The sequence below is a fragment of the Carcharodon carcharias genome, chromosome 13 (genome assembly GCF_017639515.1).
Source record: "Carcharodon carcharias isolate sCarCar2 chromosome 13, sCarCar2.pri, whole genome shotgun sequence".
Lineage (NCBI taxonomy): Eukaryota > Metazoa > Chordata > Chondrichthyes > Lamniformes > Lamnidae > Carcharodon > Carcharodon carcharias.
The window spans coordinates 49,162,172-49,180,507 of NC_054479.1; the positions used below are offsets into that span (position 1 = coordinate 49,162,172).

Consider the following 18,336-nt stretch of genomic DNA (forward strand, 5'->3'; position numbering starts at 1 on the left):
AAGGACAAGGGATTGTGGATTGGATAAAACCTATTGTGCTATTTGAGTGTTACCAGAGCCCAGTGTTGTTGTTTAATAAAGGGAACAGAGAATGGCTCTCTTGCCATTAGAAGTGCCTTGACCTGAGTGAGGAAGGGTTCTTTGACGTGAGCTTTGTCAGTGTTGACCAAATCCATGATTGTCGGATGGAATACAGCTGCTGGTGAATGTGACTCAAAGGCCAAAATGACTGAGTGTGAAGTGAGAGCCTGCTAAATGGAGGCCGAGTTGGAAAGATTGTGAGATTGCACATGGTTCCAGTAAGGACCTGGGAGGTGAAATATGTAGGGGTGGATCCTACTGGGATTTTCATATTCTGACATATGAACTATGGAGCCAGAATCAGCCAATAGCTGCGAGAAGTTTTGCTCTCTAACAAGCTTTCACTATTGGCAACCTTGAGCTTTGCTGGCAACTTTCCCTACAGAAGTAAAAAGCTCTCATTTTAAAGTTTGTGGAATTATTCAATGTGCTGTTAAAAAGCATCACTTGTCCTGGTCATCAAGACATGACTACCTATGACCCATAGAAGCCAAAAAGATCCCAAGTTTAACCAACAGCCTGAGCAGTGCTATGGGGATTACAATTGGCTTTAGGGTCCCTTGGGGCAGGAAAGGGCTATTGTCTAGAGTTCCAAACTTCTGACCACTGCTCATGGCTGGATCAAGCCAATCACTGACAAGGCTCAGACATGACCTTCAGGAAGAAGGAGAAACTTGAGAGAAAAAATTAAGAGGTGGTGGCACCATGGTAACACATATCAAAGAACATGTTAATAAACAGAGGAATGTGCGATGATGTTTCCAGCAACCTCATGATGCCAATAGTATCAGCACAACAGATTTTTGTGTGAGAGTCAATTTGGCTGCTTTTTTAGAAACAACTTTATGCTAATTTCTCAGTTGGAATTCCCAACACCTGTAACCCATCACTGAGCAAGCCATATCTGTCAAGCAGTAGGAGGTATGGGAACTTTGAAAGTGGGAAAACTAGCGGTGAAGTGGGCCCAAATTCCACTTTGCCAGTGGAGAGAAAAAGTGCACGAAACCAGACATTAGATTGACATAAGAGTCCTATGGGGACAGCTCCATCTTTGATTTTCTTTCATTCCTCCAATCAAGTGATTGAGATCAATAAGTATTCCTTCTCTTGGAGCTACTCAATTATTTTTATCTTACCTTTTTCCTTTCCAATTTCCTCCTATCCACCCCCGCCACAATTTCTTTTGGAGATGTTGACTCCTTTGTTGGCCTTTTCTTTTGGTGTTGGAAGGCTATCCGACTGGGAAGCAAATCCAATTGTGTCCTCAACCATGTCTCACTTCCAGCAGGAATTGTTGTGCAGTGGTTGAAGCAGAAATGCAAGTAAATAGATACAGAATAATCCCATTATACGGATGACTGTTTGTAGTGATCAGTCGCTAAGAAACATCAAAAGCTGCTTCCAATATCACAACATGTAGTGATTGTAGGTATAACCTTTCCTACTACCTTTAGGGGTCACATGATTGTACTGACAAATGAGCCCAAAGCTTGGGTAATCTTAAGGGGCGAAGCTTTTAAGTCGTGGACCTGATTCAATCATGTAGCTTCTAAACGAGCTCTGTAATAAAGTTATCTGTTTCAAGTCAGAAATCTGTCTGTACATCAAGTTTATCACAATTGGCGATGAGGATAAATAACTCCAACGCTGCATCTCGCCTTGTGAATATGAGTACATCAATTCTTAAGGAAAGAAAGAAAAGTATGCTCACCAGTCATGTCACTCTTCAGCAGAATCAACCTTTATGACTTATCCATGGAAGACTGGAGCCGGTATATAGACCGCTTAGGTTTTTATTTCATGGCAAATGAAATAATAGCGGAGGAGGAGCAGAAAGCAATTATTTTAAGTGTCTATGGTAGCAAGACTTTTAACCTCATCCATAGTCTGACAGCCCCGCATGCTAAATCTTTTCATGAACTGGTAGATCTCACGAAGATGCATTTTCAGCCAAAGCCATGAGTAATTATGTAAAGGTTTAAGTCCAACTCCAGAGTAAGGGCCCCAGATGAGTCCATCGCAATGTATATTGCAAAGTTAGAACAGTTGACTGAGCACTGTGACTTCAGAGATACACTCAGTGACATGTTGAGGGATCGGTTGGTTTGTGGTGTAAATGACTATGCCATTCAGTGCTATTTATTTGCAGAAGTTAATATTGATTTGAAGCATGCCATGAAAATAACGATAGCAATGGAGAGGGGCTCGCAGGCTTTACAGAGTGTGCAACGTGGCGCTGTACTTCAGTTGGGGCAGGAACATACAGTCGGGCATGGAATGAAAAGCAGAGAGACAGCCCTGATGCAGGATCCAGTGTCTAATGCTCAAAAAACAAAAAAGGCATAATGGAGGCATGTCACCAGGGATTCAGAAATTAATCTGTTACTAATGTGGGGGCAACCATGTACTGGAAATCTGCAGATTTAAGGAGGCAGAATACCACTACTGCCACAAAAAGGGCATGTAATAAAGTGATGCACGGTGAAATGGAGACAGCCAATCAGACAGCAGACCAAGATGATTGAAGTGCACAACATAACTGAACCAGAAGCTGCTGATCCTGATATCTATTCCCTATACAATGTCAAAGCAGTAAAACTGAACCAATCACCATTACCCTTCAAGTGAATGGGAAGCCTCTAGTCTTGGAGGTAAACATGGGAGCCTCAACCACAGTTGTGGAAGAACACATCTTTAAATACCTAAATGAAGGTACCCATCCACTGCATCTGGAGCAAACTACGGCTCAGCTGAAGACATACACTGGAGAGTCAATACAGGTAAAAGGCATCGCCACTGTACATGTGTCCTTTAGACAACAGACAACCCAGCTTGCCAGTGATCATTGTAAAGGTGCAGGACCTAGTCTTCTGGGCTGTGATTGGTTATGAAAATTTAAGCTCAACTGGTCCAAAATTTGTCAAGTGAGAACAGGAGGAATTCCTGAGCTGTTAAGGAAGTACAACAGCATATTTCGTGACGAGTTGGAAAGGATAAAAGGCCTACAAGCAAAAATATGTGTAGATTCAGAGGGGACACCCTGGTTCTATAAGGCCAGACCTGTGCGCTATGCCCTAAAGGAGAAGATGGATGCAGAACTGTGCCACTTAGAGAAGCTGGGCTTCACCCAGCCAGTGCAATTTTCAGAATGGGCAGCACCCATAGTCCTTGTGATGAAACCAGAACAAACTATTTGCATTTGTAGAGTACAAATTAACTGTGAACAAGGCTGCTAAATTAGATAAATATCCAATCCCGAGGATTGAAGATCTGTGCACTAAGCTTGTTGGAGGAAATTGCTATATCAAACTGGACATGAGCCATTCATACCAACAGCTAGAGGTGGACAGCACTTCTAGAGGGTATGTAACCATCAGCACGCACAAGGGCCTGCACCAGTATACACGCCTATCCCTTGGTGTATCACCTGCCTGTGCAATCCTCCAAAGGACCATGGAAAGCCTATTGCAAGGGCTTCCCTGAAAAGTAGTGTACCTGGATGATGTCCTGGTCACAGGATCAACAGAAGCCGAACATTTGCCCAACTTAGAAGATGGTGTTGAGGAGATTTCTGGAAGCTGGTGCATGATTGAAGAAAGAGAAATGCACATTCTAAGCGACTGAAGTCACTTATTTGGATCACCGAGTGGATGCCCAGGGGTTGCATCCAGTAGGGAAGGAAGTCAGAGCAATCAAAGAGGTACCCTCTCCTACCAGTGTCACTGAACTCAAATCTTTTTTGGGCATGATAAATTATTACAATCACTTTTTTGCCAAACTTGTCAACAGTGTTAGGACCTTTACACTTACTATTGAAAAAGAATCATCATTGGTCATGGAAAGTGCAACAAGAAGAAGCCTTCATATCATGTCTACTAGTAAATTATGACCCAACAAAAGAATTAATATTAACCTGTGACTCATCTCCCCACGGTGTGGGAACAATTTGTCACACAAGGTGGAAGATGGTCCCGAAAGGCCAATTGGCTATCTCTCCAGAACCCTCTCTGCAGCTGAGAAGGGTTATTCACAACTTGGAAAGGAAGGTCTGTCAGTAATATTTGGAATAAAGAAATTTCATCAGTATCCGCATGGACTACATTTCACCATAGTGTTGGATCATAAACCACTAATATGTTTATTTAGTGAGGATAAAGCCATTCTGCTGATAGCCTCAGCTAGAATCCAACATGGACTTTAATTTTATTGGTGTATGAGTATACCTTTATGCACCGTCCTGATGTGCATATTGCAAATGCAGATGCACTTAGTCATCTTCCATTACCAGATAGCATTGTACATGCTCCAATGTCACAAGAAATTGTGCTTGTGTTGAATTTCTTGGACTCTTCACCAGTCTGTGTGAAGCAAATAAAGAATTTGACAAATCGGTATCCAATTTTGTAAAATGTCCGAGACCAGGTATTGTAAGGATGGTCGAATTCACAGTCTTTGTAGAGATAAGACAATTCCATGCCAATAAAACTGAGTTAAGTTGTCAAGATGGAATCTTGTTGTGGGGATCAAGAGTCGCCCGTCCTTTTACACAGAAGAGAACCACACGTGACAGAGCTTCACAGTGCGCATCCAGGCTTATCGAAACTGAAGATGCTTGCACAAAGCTATGTCTCATGACCAGGCATAGACAGTGATATTGAAAGAATGGTTAAGCACTGTCTTTAGTGTCAGCAACAGCAGAAGTAACCCGTTTTAGCTCCACTGCATCCGTGGGAGTGGCCTGGTCGACCCTGGGTTAGACTACGTATAGACTATGTACGTCCATTTTTATTGATCATCAGTGCCCATTTTAAATGGATGGATTATATGAAGTTAGATCACCGACATTTGTGTGCAACTACTGAAAAGCTGCGCCAATGTTTTTGTATACATGGCCTACCAGAAGGCATTGTTTCATATACAGTACTGCCTTCACTTGTATGGAATTTCAGAGATTCATGAGTTAAAATGGAATTGAACATATTAAAACAGCACCATATTATCCTTCATCCAGTGGGTTAGCAGAAAGACCAATGCAAACTTTCAAATCAGGAATGAAGAAGATATCCAAAGGTACTTTAGAAACTCAAATTTCACATTTTTTTCTCAATTATCGTACGACTCCTCATGCAACTATGGATTCAACACCAATTGAATTACTGATGAAATGCTGCCTTCGTACAAAGTTATGTCTGGTGTTTCCAAACTTAGAGGGGAAGGTAGAGAAGAACCAGAGTAGTCAGAAAGTGAATCATGATATTCAAAGCAAAGCTCGAAGGTTTATTGTGGGAGACAGTTTTTGTGCGAAATTTTAAAAATGGTCCCAGTTGGGTAGCTGGTATAATTGTCTCTGAAACTGGACCTTTGACATACCAAGTGGAAGTGGAAGACCGGATTGTTCGAAAACATGTGGATCATCTAAGGAGTAGAAAGACACTCCAACAACCAATCATTCTGCCTGTAATTGATGTCGAACCTTTAATCCCTGAGGTGACAAATTGACCTAGAATAGACATACCTGATGTCCCTGTTGAATTACCTAATCCTGAACTGTCATTGTCTAAGGATGACCTGATGCTGCAGTTCTTGATCAGGTCGATCCAGTGGAAGAATCTCAAGTTGTAGAGCTTATGCTGCTCTAACCGAATCAGAAAACCACCTCAGAGACTTTAATCTTTAATCACATGATCTGTGTATATATGTGTTTGTAACTGTTGTGGATTAAGATATTCTTTGTAAATAAGAAATGTAAAAAAAACTCCTGAGTGAGGGGCAGAAGTCCCATCTGCAGCCAATTAATGCTCATTCAAGCGTGAAATGGCTGCACAGCAGTCAGAGTCAGTGAGGTGCATTCCACACCATCTCTTCAGATGACTGAAAGGGAAACCCCACCATTTGAAATGCTCGGGCCTCTATTTTAAATGGTTCTAACATCCTGAACAGCACCTTGGAGAGATTGAGTGATTGGAAAGTCAGCTTGAGCAGCATTCTTTCAGAACGTAGTGCACCACATGTATCATGGGGCTCACCCCATGTGACCTATATTGGGATCACCAGCACACATCAGGCTACATTTTCATCCATGACCAGTTCACAACTAGTTTTCCACCAGAAACTCACTGGGCTTGCTCTTTCATCCACTAGTTGCAGCTAGTTCCCCTCTCCAATCAAAATTAGTTTCAATATTGCCAGCAGACTCCCATTGCTACTTGCACCCACTATTTGGAGCTAATCCCTGGGGAGAGAGGGAAATCCCAGTGGTGCGGTAGGTAGAGGAAGTCTGAGGAAAGAGATCCAGGATTGGCCTGATCCAAACTTACTGGAAGAAAATAGCCTCAGCAGTCAGTCACCTTCAGAAACCCTCACAGGGTTACTCAGTGTTGGAATAAGTCCAAGCCCTTATTCAAGTTTCACAGACTGACAACCCTCTGAGAGAAAAAAAATTCTCCTCATCTCATCTTAAATGGAAGACTCCTTATTTTTAAATTTTGTCCCCTATTTTTGTAAATTATAAATTTTGTTCTAGTCTCTCCCACAAAGGGAAACATCCCCTCAACATCCTTTCAGCCTTGACCAGGTTAGCCAATATACAATGAGGCCAACCCACTGCAATGTTAGAAGTTCGTTTCAGTCTCCAATATTGGGAAGTGTAGAGGAACAGAGGGCCCTTGGAGTGTATGTCCAAGGATTTTGGGAGGGAGCAGGACAGGTCGATAATGTGACTATGAAGGTACATGGAATATTTTCCTTTATTGGCTGAGACGGAGTATAAGGGCAGGGAGGTTATGCTAGAACTGTTTAAAACACTAGTTAGACTGCAGCTAGAGTGCTGTGTATAGTTCTGGTCATTGAATTACAAGCAGGCACTAGAGAGGTTACAGAGGAGGTATATGAGGATTTTGCTAGGAATGGAGAATTTTAACTATGAGGATAGATTGGATGGATTGTTTCCTTTGGAACAGAATAAGCTGAGGAGAGACTTAATTGATGTGTATAAAATCATGAGGGGCCGAGATAGAGTGGATAGGAAGGACCTATTCCCTTTAGCAGAAAGGTCAATAACCGGCATAGATTTAAAATACAAACGTATGAATTAGGAGCAAGAGTAGGCCATTCAGTCTCTCAAGCCTGCTCTGCCATTCAATAAGACCATGGTTGATCTGATTGTGGCCTCAACTCCACTTTCCTGTTTACCCCCGATACCCTTTGAGTCCCTTGTTAGTCAAGAATCCATCTTCCTCTGCCTTACAAATATTCAATGACCCTGCCCCCGTTATCAAGGGAAGAGAGCTCCACAGACTCACAACCTGCTGAGCGAAAAAAAAAATCATCTTCATTTTAAATGGGAGATCCCTTATTTTTAAATTATGTCCCCTAGTTCCAGTCTTTCCAATGAGGGGAAACATCCTCTCAGTATCCATTCTGTCAAGCACCCCCCACCCAACAGGATCTTACATGTTTTTGTAAGATCATCTCTCATTCTTCTAAACTCCAATGGGTACAGGCCCAACCTGTATAAACTTCCCTCATAAATTAACCCCCACTACCCCGACCCCCAACAATCCCATGCCAGGAATCAGTCAAGTGAACCTTCTCTGAACTGTTTCTAATGCAATTATGTCCTCCCTTAAGTATGGAGAGCAAAACTGAACACAGACACTCCACATGTGGTCTCACCAATGCCCTGTACAACAGTAGCAAACATTTAGAGTGGAATTTTATGGCCCCGTCATGAGGCGGCAGGGACAGAAAATGTGGTCAGTCGTTCAAAAGTCCACTGACTTGGGCGGGACCAGAAAATCCTGCCGGTGGGAGGGGCCACAAAATGTCATCCTTAAAGTAATTGGTAAGAGGATTCAAAGGGATTTGAGGAGAATTTTTTTCACCCAGAGGGTGGTTGGCATCTGGAACTTGCTGCCTGAAAAGGTGGTAGAGGCAGAAACAAAAACCAATTGGATATGCACTTGAAGTGCTATAACCTACAGGGCCATGGACCAAGAACTGGAGAGTAGGATTAGGTTGGATAGTTTTTTTTTAGCCAGCACAGATATAATGGGCTGAATAGTCTCCTACTGTGCTGTAAGTTTCCTGTGTTTTCAGCTCTCTGCCTTTGTTGAAGTGAATCCACAAGACCCCTTACATGCTTCTCCTCCTGAGAGTGTTTCTTTGCTTATAGTGTAACATGTAGTAACAGAAAATACTCATTTGATGTGATTTGCTTATTTCCTGCACCTATTATCACCCCTATTAAGGAATTGTCTCAAACACTTAAGTTGTTAGGCAGCTACAGCTAACACCTTAAACCTGGGGTAATTCTGTCATTGGGTAACAGTGACTCTTTCTCAAGCTGACGTGCCAGAATCATTGTAAAGGTGATGAAATATGTGGCCACAAACAAACCTGTGTGTCACCTACTTAATACACCTGTGGACAGAAGCCTGGGGCTGAATCTTACCTATATCGAGCGGGCTGGGCAGGAGCGGAGCCGATCATGGGCAGCGATCGACTGTGTGCCGCCATATTACGTGGGCAGACCAATTAAGGCCTGCCCAGCATAATGTGCAGCTAGTAGCACACAGCATTACCTGTGTGGGCAGGGGGGAGAGGGAGAGTTGGGGCCTGCACTCTTTCGCACATGCGTGCCAAGGACCGCAAAAATCTCCCTGAGGTACGGAGCTGCCTCAGGGAAATTAAGTTGATAAAAAAATCTTGTTATAAATAAAGTAAAAAATTATTTAAACATGTCCCCTCATGTGACAGTGTCAGATGAGCTGGGACATGCTTGTCAGTGTAGCAAAATTTATTCAATTATTTTATAAAACCTTCAGGAAACCCCATCCCGCCCGTGGATGAGGTTTCCTAAGGCCGCTTGGGCTTTTCACCTGCCCGCCAACCTTAAGGTTGGATGGGCAGCACTGTTAATAAGCCTGCTGGCTTTTGTAATGCCTTAACAAGTCATTGACAGATCGACGGGCATGCGCCCGCCGAATGAAAGATCGAAATGACGCATGATGACGTTGGGACACCCGCCCGATGTCATCTCGAGTCATTTTACGCATCAGTGTGTCAGGCTCACCCCCGCTCGCTGACAGCAATATTCTGGCCTGGGCAACCTCTATCGGGGTCAGGCAATCCTCCCTGCCTGAGCCCAGGTAATTATTTCACCCCCAAATCCGAGCAAGGAAAACCTGTCCCTTTAATTAAGGCAGGTCACATAATGAATTACATTTTGTTGGGTTGGTGCATGAACTATTATAATGTTCAGCTAATTCAGCACTGAATAGGGATCAAACCTGGGCCTTTGCTTGTATGCATTTTGCTGAGTGAAGGCAATGACTTTATCTCTGCAGCATCAGGGGAACATTTCAGTTCAGTCTTAATAAAAACACAAACAGCACATTGGAAAAGTTCCCAGGGCAATGATATTATCTCATATCATAGCATGGGCTGGCAGGGTTGCTGGAATCAGGCATTCGCGATTCTTCCAGGATTTAGGCTTCCTAATGAGGCATTAATGTTTCTTTAAATATTGCATTGGGCAAGCAATTACCAGCAATAGTATGGATCTTTCTAATATTCTTCCCGTTGAGCAGCCAAATTCTGCTCACCTATCAGTGGTGTTCCAGGCTTTGGACTGGATTCTCAGGCGGGAATACAGTCATACTTTGGACCTATGTGCCAGCTTTTCTTGAAAAAAGTTCCACAGATGAAAAAGCCATTACCACATGTAAACGAGACAAATATGGACATATGCTTGATACCAGGTCTGTGCCAGGTTAGCTGATCTTAACTGTGCTATTGGTAGAAGGCGTTACAATTGCCTTCAGCATCTCTGGGCTGGGGATAGTGAAGTGGCTATATAAACACAAGAATTAAGAGCAGGAGTAGGCCATTCAGCCCCTCAATCCTGGTCCACCATTCGATAAGATCGAGGCTAATCTGATTGTGGCCTCAACTCCACTTTCCTATCAGCTGCCCCCATAGCCCTTGACTCGCTTGTTGATCAAGTCAGTCATTATTGCCATTTCTATCTGTTGCAAGGAAAGTATCTACAGATGTTGGTTAAGTCCACTGTAATGCCCGGATGAAGGTGTCTGCATGTTGCTAGTCACTGTCTAAGTTCACATGTCAAAGAAAGAAAAGCTTAGGTTTTCAATGGGTTTTCATGACCTTAGGACATCCCTAGGCACTTTACCGCTGATGAGGGAGCCTTTAAAGTGTAGTCCCCACTGTAGTGTGGAGGAACACAGCAATCAATTTGCGCACAGCAAGTTCAAAGCAATGAAATAATGTCCAGTTAATGGGCTGGATTTTGCAGGGGAGGGAGGGTGGGGGTAGACTGCAATTTGGCAATGAACTGTCAGCTTTTGCCTTTACTGCCTCTCTGAAACTGACTGCAACTTCACAATATGGGTCATGCAGAGTTTAGCGAGGAAATCCTGAATCGCAATCTGTCACAAAGGATTCCGACAGAGGCTGTGCTGTGGCCTATCATCACTGAAATCAGTGAGAACTTTAGCTTCCCTACCCCCAACATTGCCATTTGAAACCCTTGAAAAAGCCACATCTTGTTCAATCAGGTGCACCTGGGGCCTGGATTTTATAGCAGCTGTGGGGGGGGGGGGGACCCAAGATTAGGTCTATTTCTGGGTTCTGAGTCCACACAATTATGTGGTGAGCCCTTGGGCTTAATTTTAAGGAAGGTGGCCTGTTCCAGAGAAGTCATATGGACTCAAAATGTTAACTCTGCCTCTCTCTCTACAGGTGCTGCCAGACCTGCTGAGCTTTTCCAGCATTTTCTGTTTTCATTATGGCCAATCAACTGGCCGCCCCTGCATACGTTGTCCAATTAGAGATGGCGTACGACGCATGGTTGCAGGAGAGGGAATCAGACGTGCCGAAGGAAGGGCCAATCAGAGGCACTGGAGGGAGGATGGGCCAATCAGGGATGTCAAAGGAAGAGCCAATCAGGGGTGCCAAAGGGAGGGAGGGCTGGACAGCAGTCCCAATGGGAAAAGTGAGTGCTGCTCAGGCAGGTGAAGAGCAGCTGTTTCAGCAAACTTAATGGATGTCTCAACACTCATCCAAGCCTCATTATGTATGCTTGGCTGAGAGCCCAGACAACAATTGGAGTACTAAAACACCTGTGCCCCAGAGAAAGCATTGTTTGATTGACAGCTCAGATTCTCTAATCTGTGCTGTTAGTTTCACAATGTTTGTTTACACAGGTTAAGTGGTTTCAAGGGCTTATGGTTTTTATCATTGATCCTTTAAAGAGCCTGGATGACTGAAACTTTTATGAGTTTGCAGTGAAATAGGAGAAAATTATAAATGAATTAACTTTTTTTCAAAGCTTTCTCTTTACACATACCACTATACACTGTAGGGTTCATTGGTTCTATACAGTTTACAGTGGATCAATGGGCATGAAAGTGCCATAGCTTGGCATAGGGGGCATAAGGGGCCATGGAGGTGGGTAAGAGGGCTGACCTTGGCATAGGGGGCATGAGATGGCATGGGCGAGGCATAGGGAGTGTTTGGAGGCTGTAGAGAGGGTGTTGAGGGCCTTTGTGTTTTTATTTTCACCGGGACAAAGTCCCACAGCACTGAGGCAGTCCTTTTAAACAACCCACCTCGGTACCAGCAGCCCCTGATGCTGCCTCCAGACTTCTTCCAGGGTCGGCTGGCCCAACTCCAATCTACACCCAGCCCTCCGTCCCCCCACCACCCCCATTGCATTCAGCAATGAAAATCCCGCCTTTGTGGGTATTTTCTCCCAAGGCGGGTGTGCCAAGCCAGCAACTTTCCTGATTCCCTCTACCCACCTCAAGGATGAAAATCCAGACCACGGAGTTAGGAACACATTGGGGAGCTGAGCCAAAGCACTGCTTTCTAAATTTCAACACACACACCATCCCCGCCACCCCCGAAGCTATCGCCACAGGGCTGGGAAAATTCCGGCCTGGATTCTAAATAGCGAAGTGATTAATAATATTTGATGACTGACAGAACTAACTTCGAAAAATACAATTCTATATTCATTGATTGTTAAACGGTGGAGTAGGTTTTTAAGTGAAATCTTTGTCAATAATCTTTTTTAAAAAGGTGTTTCTTCAGAATTTTTTACCTTGCACATTCATTCCATGTGTATGTCCCAATCTTCCATTAGCTTGCTGAAAAAAGTGATTTTATTTCAGCGCTTTTAGTTACCTGTTTGGAGGGGTTTGTGAAAATGCTTAGATATGTCTGGCTGCTTGGAGAGTCTGATGCCATCGCTGTTGCTCCACGCTAGGAATTCCCAGTAAAGAATGCTGCAATCAGTTGCAGTACCAGTGAAATTCTCATCAGAGAGATAGCTAGACTTACTTCGTGGACAGTGGTGAGCTCACCACAAACTCCAGGCCATCATGTTTCAGTGATACTGGTTAAGGGATGAACATTGGCCAAGCCTGCCCTGCTCTTCCTCAAAATAATGCTGTCGGATTTTCAATGACAGAGAGGAGGTCCGCTTAAAGTCTCATCTGAAAGACTGCACCTCCAATAGTGTCATGCTCCCTCAGTACTGCACTGAAGTGTCAGTATCAATTATATGCTCAAGTCTCTGCTGGGATTGTAGCCCACAATCTTTCGACTTAGTGAAGATCTACCAAGTCACACTTAACACCTAAGAATTGAAGCTTGGGTGAGCTACTGGAAGGCAACTGCCATGTGTGGAGGAGAGGAAGCTTGAGGAAAGGCACGTATAGGTGTAACAGTCAAAGCAGTGAAACCATCAGCCCTTGCTGTGGGCATCTTATTTTATGTTACATTGCTGATATTGGGTAGATTTTCAGCTTGCTGTCTGGATACAAAGCATTGGTTTCAATGGAAATGAAAGTTAGCTGTTATAACATCAGTTTCACACCCAGGTGGCAAATTCAAAATCTACACCATTGTGTTTAAAAATATTTTCATCTTGAAGTGCAAGTTACCCACAGAATATAGTATATGTGATAAATGCTTTACCCTCAGCCTGATCCCATATACTCAATTTGCCAAATGACCCACATCAACCACCCGACCTCCTTTCCATGCCCTCCATCTGTGGAGTGTGGGCTTCATGTAACTTCCTATTTTTGGGGCATTGCTATATATAAAATGGCTGCCACATTCACCCATTGACAAAAGAAATAAATACTGATGGCCCCAAAAGGAGAATATTTTTAGAAAGCTCTTGCAGTTTTATTTTTATTGCATTGACACCCCTGGCCACCTTAAAACGTATAACTTTGGCTTCATAAAAGCTTTAGGAAGAATGTCATGATATCCATTGATTGTGGTGTCCCTGTGTGTTAAATTAGTAGTCTGTGGGGATTGTAACATTTAAAGTACAGGGTGTTCCAATGCTTATTCCATTGGGTCCTGCCTAATAACAAGGGTGGGACCCTCTGGGAATGTTCTGATAGGTCCCCAGATCAGTTCAAGGATCAGTGAACAGCTCTTCTTGAGGCAGTCAGTTTGAGGCAGTATGCCAGCCAGAAGTGTCACAGACACAGGGACAGGAATAGGTTTTGTTAAGTAAGTTAAAAGAAGGGAGCAAAGAAAACTATTCCAAATTAAAGGAAGAGCTGCAGCTAGCAGACTGACTCCATATTATGGGCAGAGGTACCCCTTTGGAACAGTGTTGCTCTGCTTGCCATGGGCATAGATTTGAAAGTGTGCTTGTAAGCTAGTGTTGAGTGTACTTGGAAATCCAGGGTGAAGGAATTTCGGAAGGCGAGATTAAAATCCCGTGAGGTGGGCCATTGCTAAAGCCGCCCAGGTGAGAGAAACGTTTGGAAAGAACTCTGAGGCTGGATCTTCACATGTGGAGATTGGAAACCCTCATTAGAAAGACTAAGTTTCAGTGAGGTTGGTTGTCTGACAAAGTGACAGACATCTGGGTGGGGGTATTGAGAAATGCAAGGGATCGGACTTCATACTTCCCCTGAATATTAGAGTATAAGATACATATTCTAAATTGTTTTATCTTTCTGAATCTGTTTAGTAAAGCTTGTTTTTGTTTGTTCAAAAAAAATCCTGTGGTTTTATTCCAAAAGCAGGTGTCTTGAATCTTAACTTTTATCTACTTTAAACAAAATGTTATTGATCCCTAACTGGATCTCCCCGCCATGTCCCGGGGTCTGGCCAAGGATCATAACAAGAAGCTATACAGATTGTTTGGTGGGCACACACCTGGCTCCTCTCATGCTCACAGCCCGAATCCATTTCTTACATAATATAGTCTCTGCTCCTATCAATTTCCCTCTGTTGCTCCCCTTAAACTCCAAGTACAGTTTCCTATGCACTCTCCTGTCTGCCTATTGAAATCAAAACTTAGCACATTATCTCCTCCTCTTTCACTCCTTTTCCAGAATCTATAAACTGCAGACCTTCTTGTTGTCTGGGTTATGTTGCCTAGGTTAATGAAATGAAAGTCTCAGCTTGCAATCCTTAGGCTGTCAAAAGCCAAGCTTGGCACCACCTAGTCACTATATCCTAATTTACCTCAGCTTCTCCTTCACTCCTCCCAAGCTTGGTAAGAGCCTGTGCACTGGCCATTGATTGCTCAATGAGGAATAGGATTGGAGCTGTAGCTGGGTAGTCATCACCAGGGCTTTGCCCCCTTCAGAAACCTCTGTTAAAAAGAAATGCATTCACTTTGTGTCCATATGCCGGTGATAAATAAATCCCGTCGAGGTTTAATTTTCTTGACTCCTTTTGAAAAAACAGTAGCAGAAATGATTCAGTTTGGACAACTGGGAGAATTCAATCACTTCTGTCTTCAAATGTTGCCTAGGTTAATGAAATTAAAGTCTCTTCTCTTCATTGGTTGTAAGGATTTGTAATAGTTTGGACAATCTCTACCTAGTTTTGAGTGAGCATGACCTGCAGTGTAAAATGCCAATCTTGGCACTCACTCAGAGACACCAAGCAGTTGGGGAGAAATTTTTTGTGTGCCAAATGCAATAAAGGCATCCATGTATTTTCTTTTTATAAAGGTTACAACTTGCACACAAAGGGAAACTTTCTGCCCACTTCCCCTTCCAAAGATAGCCGGTCTGGGAAATGAGACAAAATCGCTGAGAGTTTCCATTCTGAGCTTGTGTCCAAGGTACATGGCAGAATGGGGTGATAGCATCTCTGGTATGAAATTAGTCTTGGGCATTAGTGCAAAACAAGCAATAGTGAATTGGCAGTCTTGTTTAACCCTTTGTCCAGATTTTCTTTTCCACTGGCTGATTCAGCAGAGTGGGCTTGGGGAGATTCCTGCAAATGATTGGGTGAAGGAGCTAGCCTAATCTGAAGGTGCTTGCATCTAGCCACTTCCTCATTTCTGTTGTGTGCCTATTAGTTTGGCTTTCTTATCCTGCTATGTTCAGTAACTTCCAGATACCAGCTGTGCTCACCTTGAATCAAGAGTTTTATGGCATCGACTGAAAAGACAAATACGTATGTTAAAATTAATAATGAGAATTCCATCACTCTACTTTAAAAGCCATTGACAGTTAGGTTCGCTCTGTGTGAGGGAGGTACTGATTGTAATGCTTATCACCCTTTTGTTAAATGGGATCTCAGTGAAATTGTATTGCTGAAAAGGGACACCCTCTTTGATAAGAGTCTCCATGAAGGAAGACGCCTTCTCTGATAGGAGTCCTCATTGGGAAGCACCATCTTGTGAGGAGACCTGGTGGCGATTGCTCTCCACGAGGGAAACCGCAGTGATGAATCTTCTGTGGAATAAGTTGCACATTGCTACAGAAGACCAAATGTCAAAGTGGACGATTGCATATGTCAGGTAAAAAATAAATTTGTGTTGTTTTTAATTAGATCAGCAGTAAATGATAAATTCAATCATGAAAAAGACTGCATAATGTTACACTTCGCACTAATAGCCTTATTGTGCAAAATGGCAGCTTAGGTTGCTTAGGCAAGAACTCTGAAAAGCTGCTACATTCCACAATCACACAATGCTATAAAAATGAACCAAATTGACTAGATGTTCTCTTATTCTAGTTTTAAAAATTAAGAGAGAAACGGGTGGACGTGTGAGACACAGTGAGTAGAAAACATTATATCTTTTTATGCCTTGGGACCTGGTTTGAAAGTTGCCAGACTGATGGGATGAAAATTTCACGCAGTTTGCTAACTGGAAGAAGCTTGCAGTCATTTTTAACTGAGGCAACAGGGGTCTCGCCTGTCGGTTGGAGAGCCGGCAAGAGCCCTGTGTCACCTCTTTTCGGGAAGGCCCGCCACATTAAGTGCCAATCAGGCGCTGACAACTCTTCAACGCTCAGCAGCGCCACCAGGGAGGTGTTGCTTGCTGCCAGTACTACACTCAACCCAGGCTCAGGATCACCAATGGACCCAGGCACTGATGAGTGAGGGTGTCGCAGGGGAAGGATCATGGGGGAGGGGGAGGGGGAGGGAGGTCGGGCAGCAAAGTCAGGGGGTGGGGGTTGTGTGGGGTGCACTCAGCAGGCCTCCCCTTCCCAATGCCAGGTCCCTGGACCAGGCACTGAAAACCTTTGAATGAGGGACCCCTCCCCACTCCCGGAAGCCGACAAGCAACCTTTGGGCTTCCCTCATGGCAAGCGCTCCCCCACCCAGCCCACCCGCCTCAGGGTAAATAGCAGCGACGGTGGCATGAGGCCCTAAAGCAGGTCATCGCGACACAAACTTAATCGGGGCAGAGGCAGGAAGTCGGCGGGGTCCCAACCACCATCCTCACTCCAGCCGAATGCCCCTAGCCACCAAACTTGTTTTTGGGGGAGGGCATTAAATTCCGTCCTTGGAATGAAACAAGCTTGGACAGCCACAGGGTAATGAATGCATGACCATAAGCAAAACAAAAACTTCCAAAAATTTGGCACTCTTGATCTGAAAGGCCACAAGGAGAGTTGTTGTGGGGAATGGAGTTTCACAGTGCTGTGGTTGTCATTCAGAATGGATCTGGGGCTGAATTTTCCCGGCTCTATGGGAGTAGACTTGGAGGCAGGGAGGGAGTGGGATGAGAAAATAAGGTGGAACCCATGTCGGCACAGCCCGCCAATGCATTCCCACTGGCAGAGAGTGGGATAAGCTGCCTGTTCCACGGAGGCAGGCAATCTCTGGAGATGGTTAATGCCACAATTTGTTGCAATTTAGAGGACTTGTCAGCATTTTTACACTGGAGGATCACCCCCCACCACCCACCGCCCCCCCCCAACCCCCTTCCCCACCCTGGAAGGAGCCATCATCTCCATGGAGACAGCCTCCCTGCTGCTGGCAGGGCAGCCATCGAAACTAGAGGCTCCATGCCCAAAAGGCGAGGCTGCCAACAGGGAAGGCCATACCCATGGCCCAAATGATACAACCAGAGGTGAGGTTACCCCTCAATTCAAGGAGCCTAATGGCTTTGCACCTAATATTTTGTAATTTATATCCATCTCTCTGAGGACACCTCTGTGTTCAGCCACCCCGCCCCCCCCCCCACCAACCATGGTCCCCGACCTGCCTCAGCAGTGTCCACATCTCCCAGTGGGGCTACTGAGGCTCCAGAGCCGCGCCCTCTGACTGGGTCAGCAGCATTGGGATCCCGCCCACCATTCTCAATGGGACACTGAGTACAGACGCAGCCAATCAGGAGGCCACCTCCGGGAAAACTGCACCATTGGTGCGCTGCCAGAAAGTGGGTGTTCAGGAGCTCCATTTGGTCCTGACAAAGGATTCTGAAGCCATGGGAAAATCCAGCCCATGCAGTTGGGGCAGTGGAGAGGAAGTTTCATTACAAAACTCAGTTATGCTGTACCTGCCCTTAGAGTGCTTAGTGCAAAAGCTGCTAGGAGTGCAGAAAAATTACATGATTCATAGTCATGGAATAAGCTTGTCTTGAGAAGGAGAGTGAGCCAATGGAGCGCTGATGGATTTATTCAAAAGTCTCAAAGGGGAGGTTTTACCCCTCATCGGGTTGGCACGGCTGGCAGGTCTGCCACCCGTGATCGGACCCCAACCACGAGTTTACGCTGACTGGCCAATTAACGGGCAGCCAGCATGAATTGCTCGCTGAAATAGCTCAGTGCTGCCTGGGTGGGGGCGGGAGGAGGGCGATCACGGAAGTCAGCGCATGCGCGCAGGTGCGCTCTGTGAAAGCTCCCTGAAGGCATACAGAGCTGCCTCAGGGAGCTGAAGATTCCTAACATTAAAAATAAAGATTTTAAAATTAAGGTTAACGTCCCCTCATGTGACTCTGTCACATGA

At 44.5% G+C, this 18,336-nt stretch overlaps 1 protein-coding gene across 1 annotated transcript in view; it reads right to left on the reverse strand.

The window, feature by feature from the left end:
• Positions 1 to 367: 367 nt before the first annotated feature.
• Positions 368 to 18,336, reverse strand: part of susd2 (sushi domain containing 2) — a 148,142-nt gene continuing 130,173 nt past the window's right edge. Inside the window, exons 16-20 of the mRNA XM_041203058.1 lie at positions 15,785 to 15,852; positions 15,507 to 15,533; positions 14,605 to 14,734; positions 1,218 to 1,320; positions 368 to 460 (exon numbers count right to left, since the gene is read on the reverse strand). Of these exons, the coding sequence (XP_041058992.1) occupies positions 368 to 460; positions 1,218 to 1,320; positions 14,605 to 14,734; positions 15,507 to 15,533; positions 15,785 to 15,852 (421 nt within the window). The remainder of the gene's footprint in view (positions 461 to 1,217; positions 1,321 to 14,604; positions 14,735 to 15,506; positions 15,534 to 15,784; positions 15,853 to 18,336) is intronic.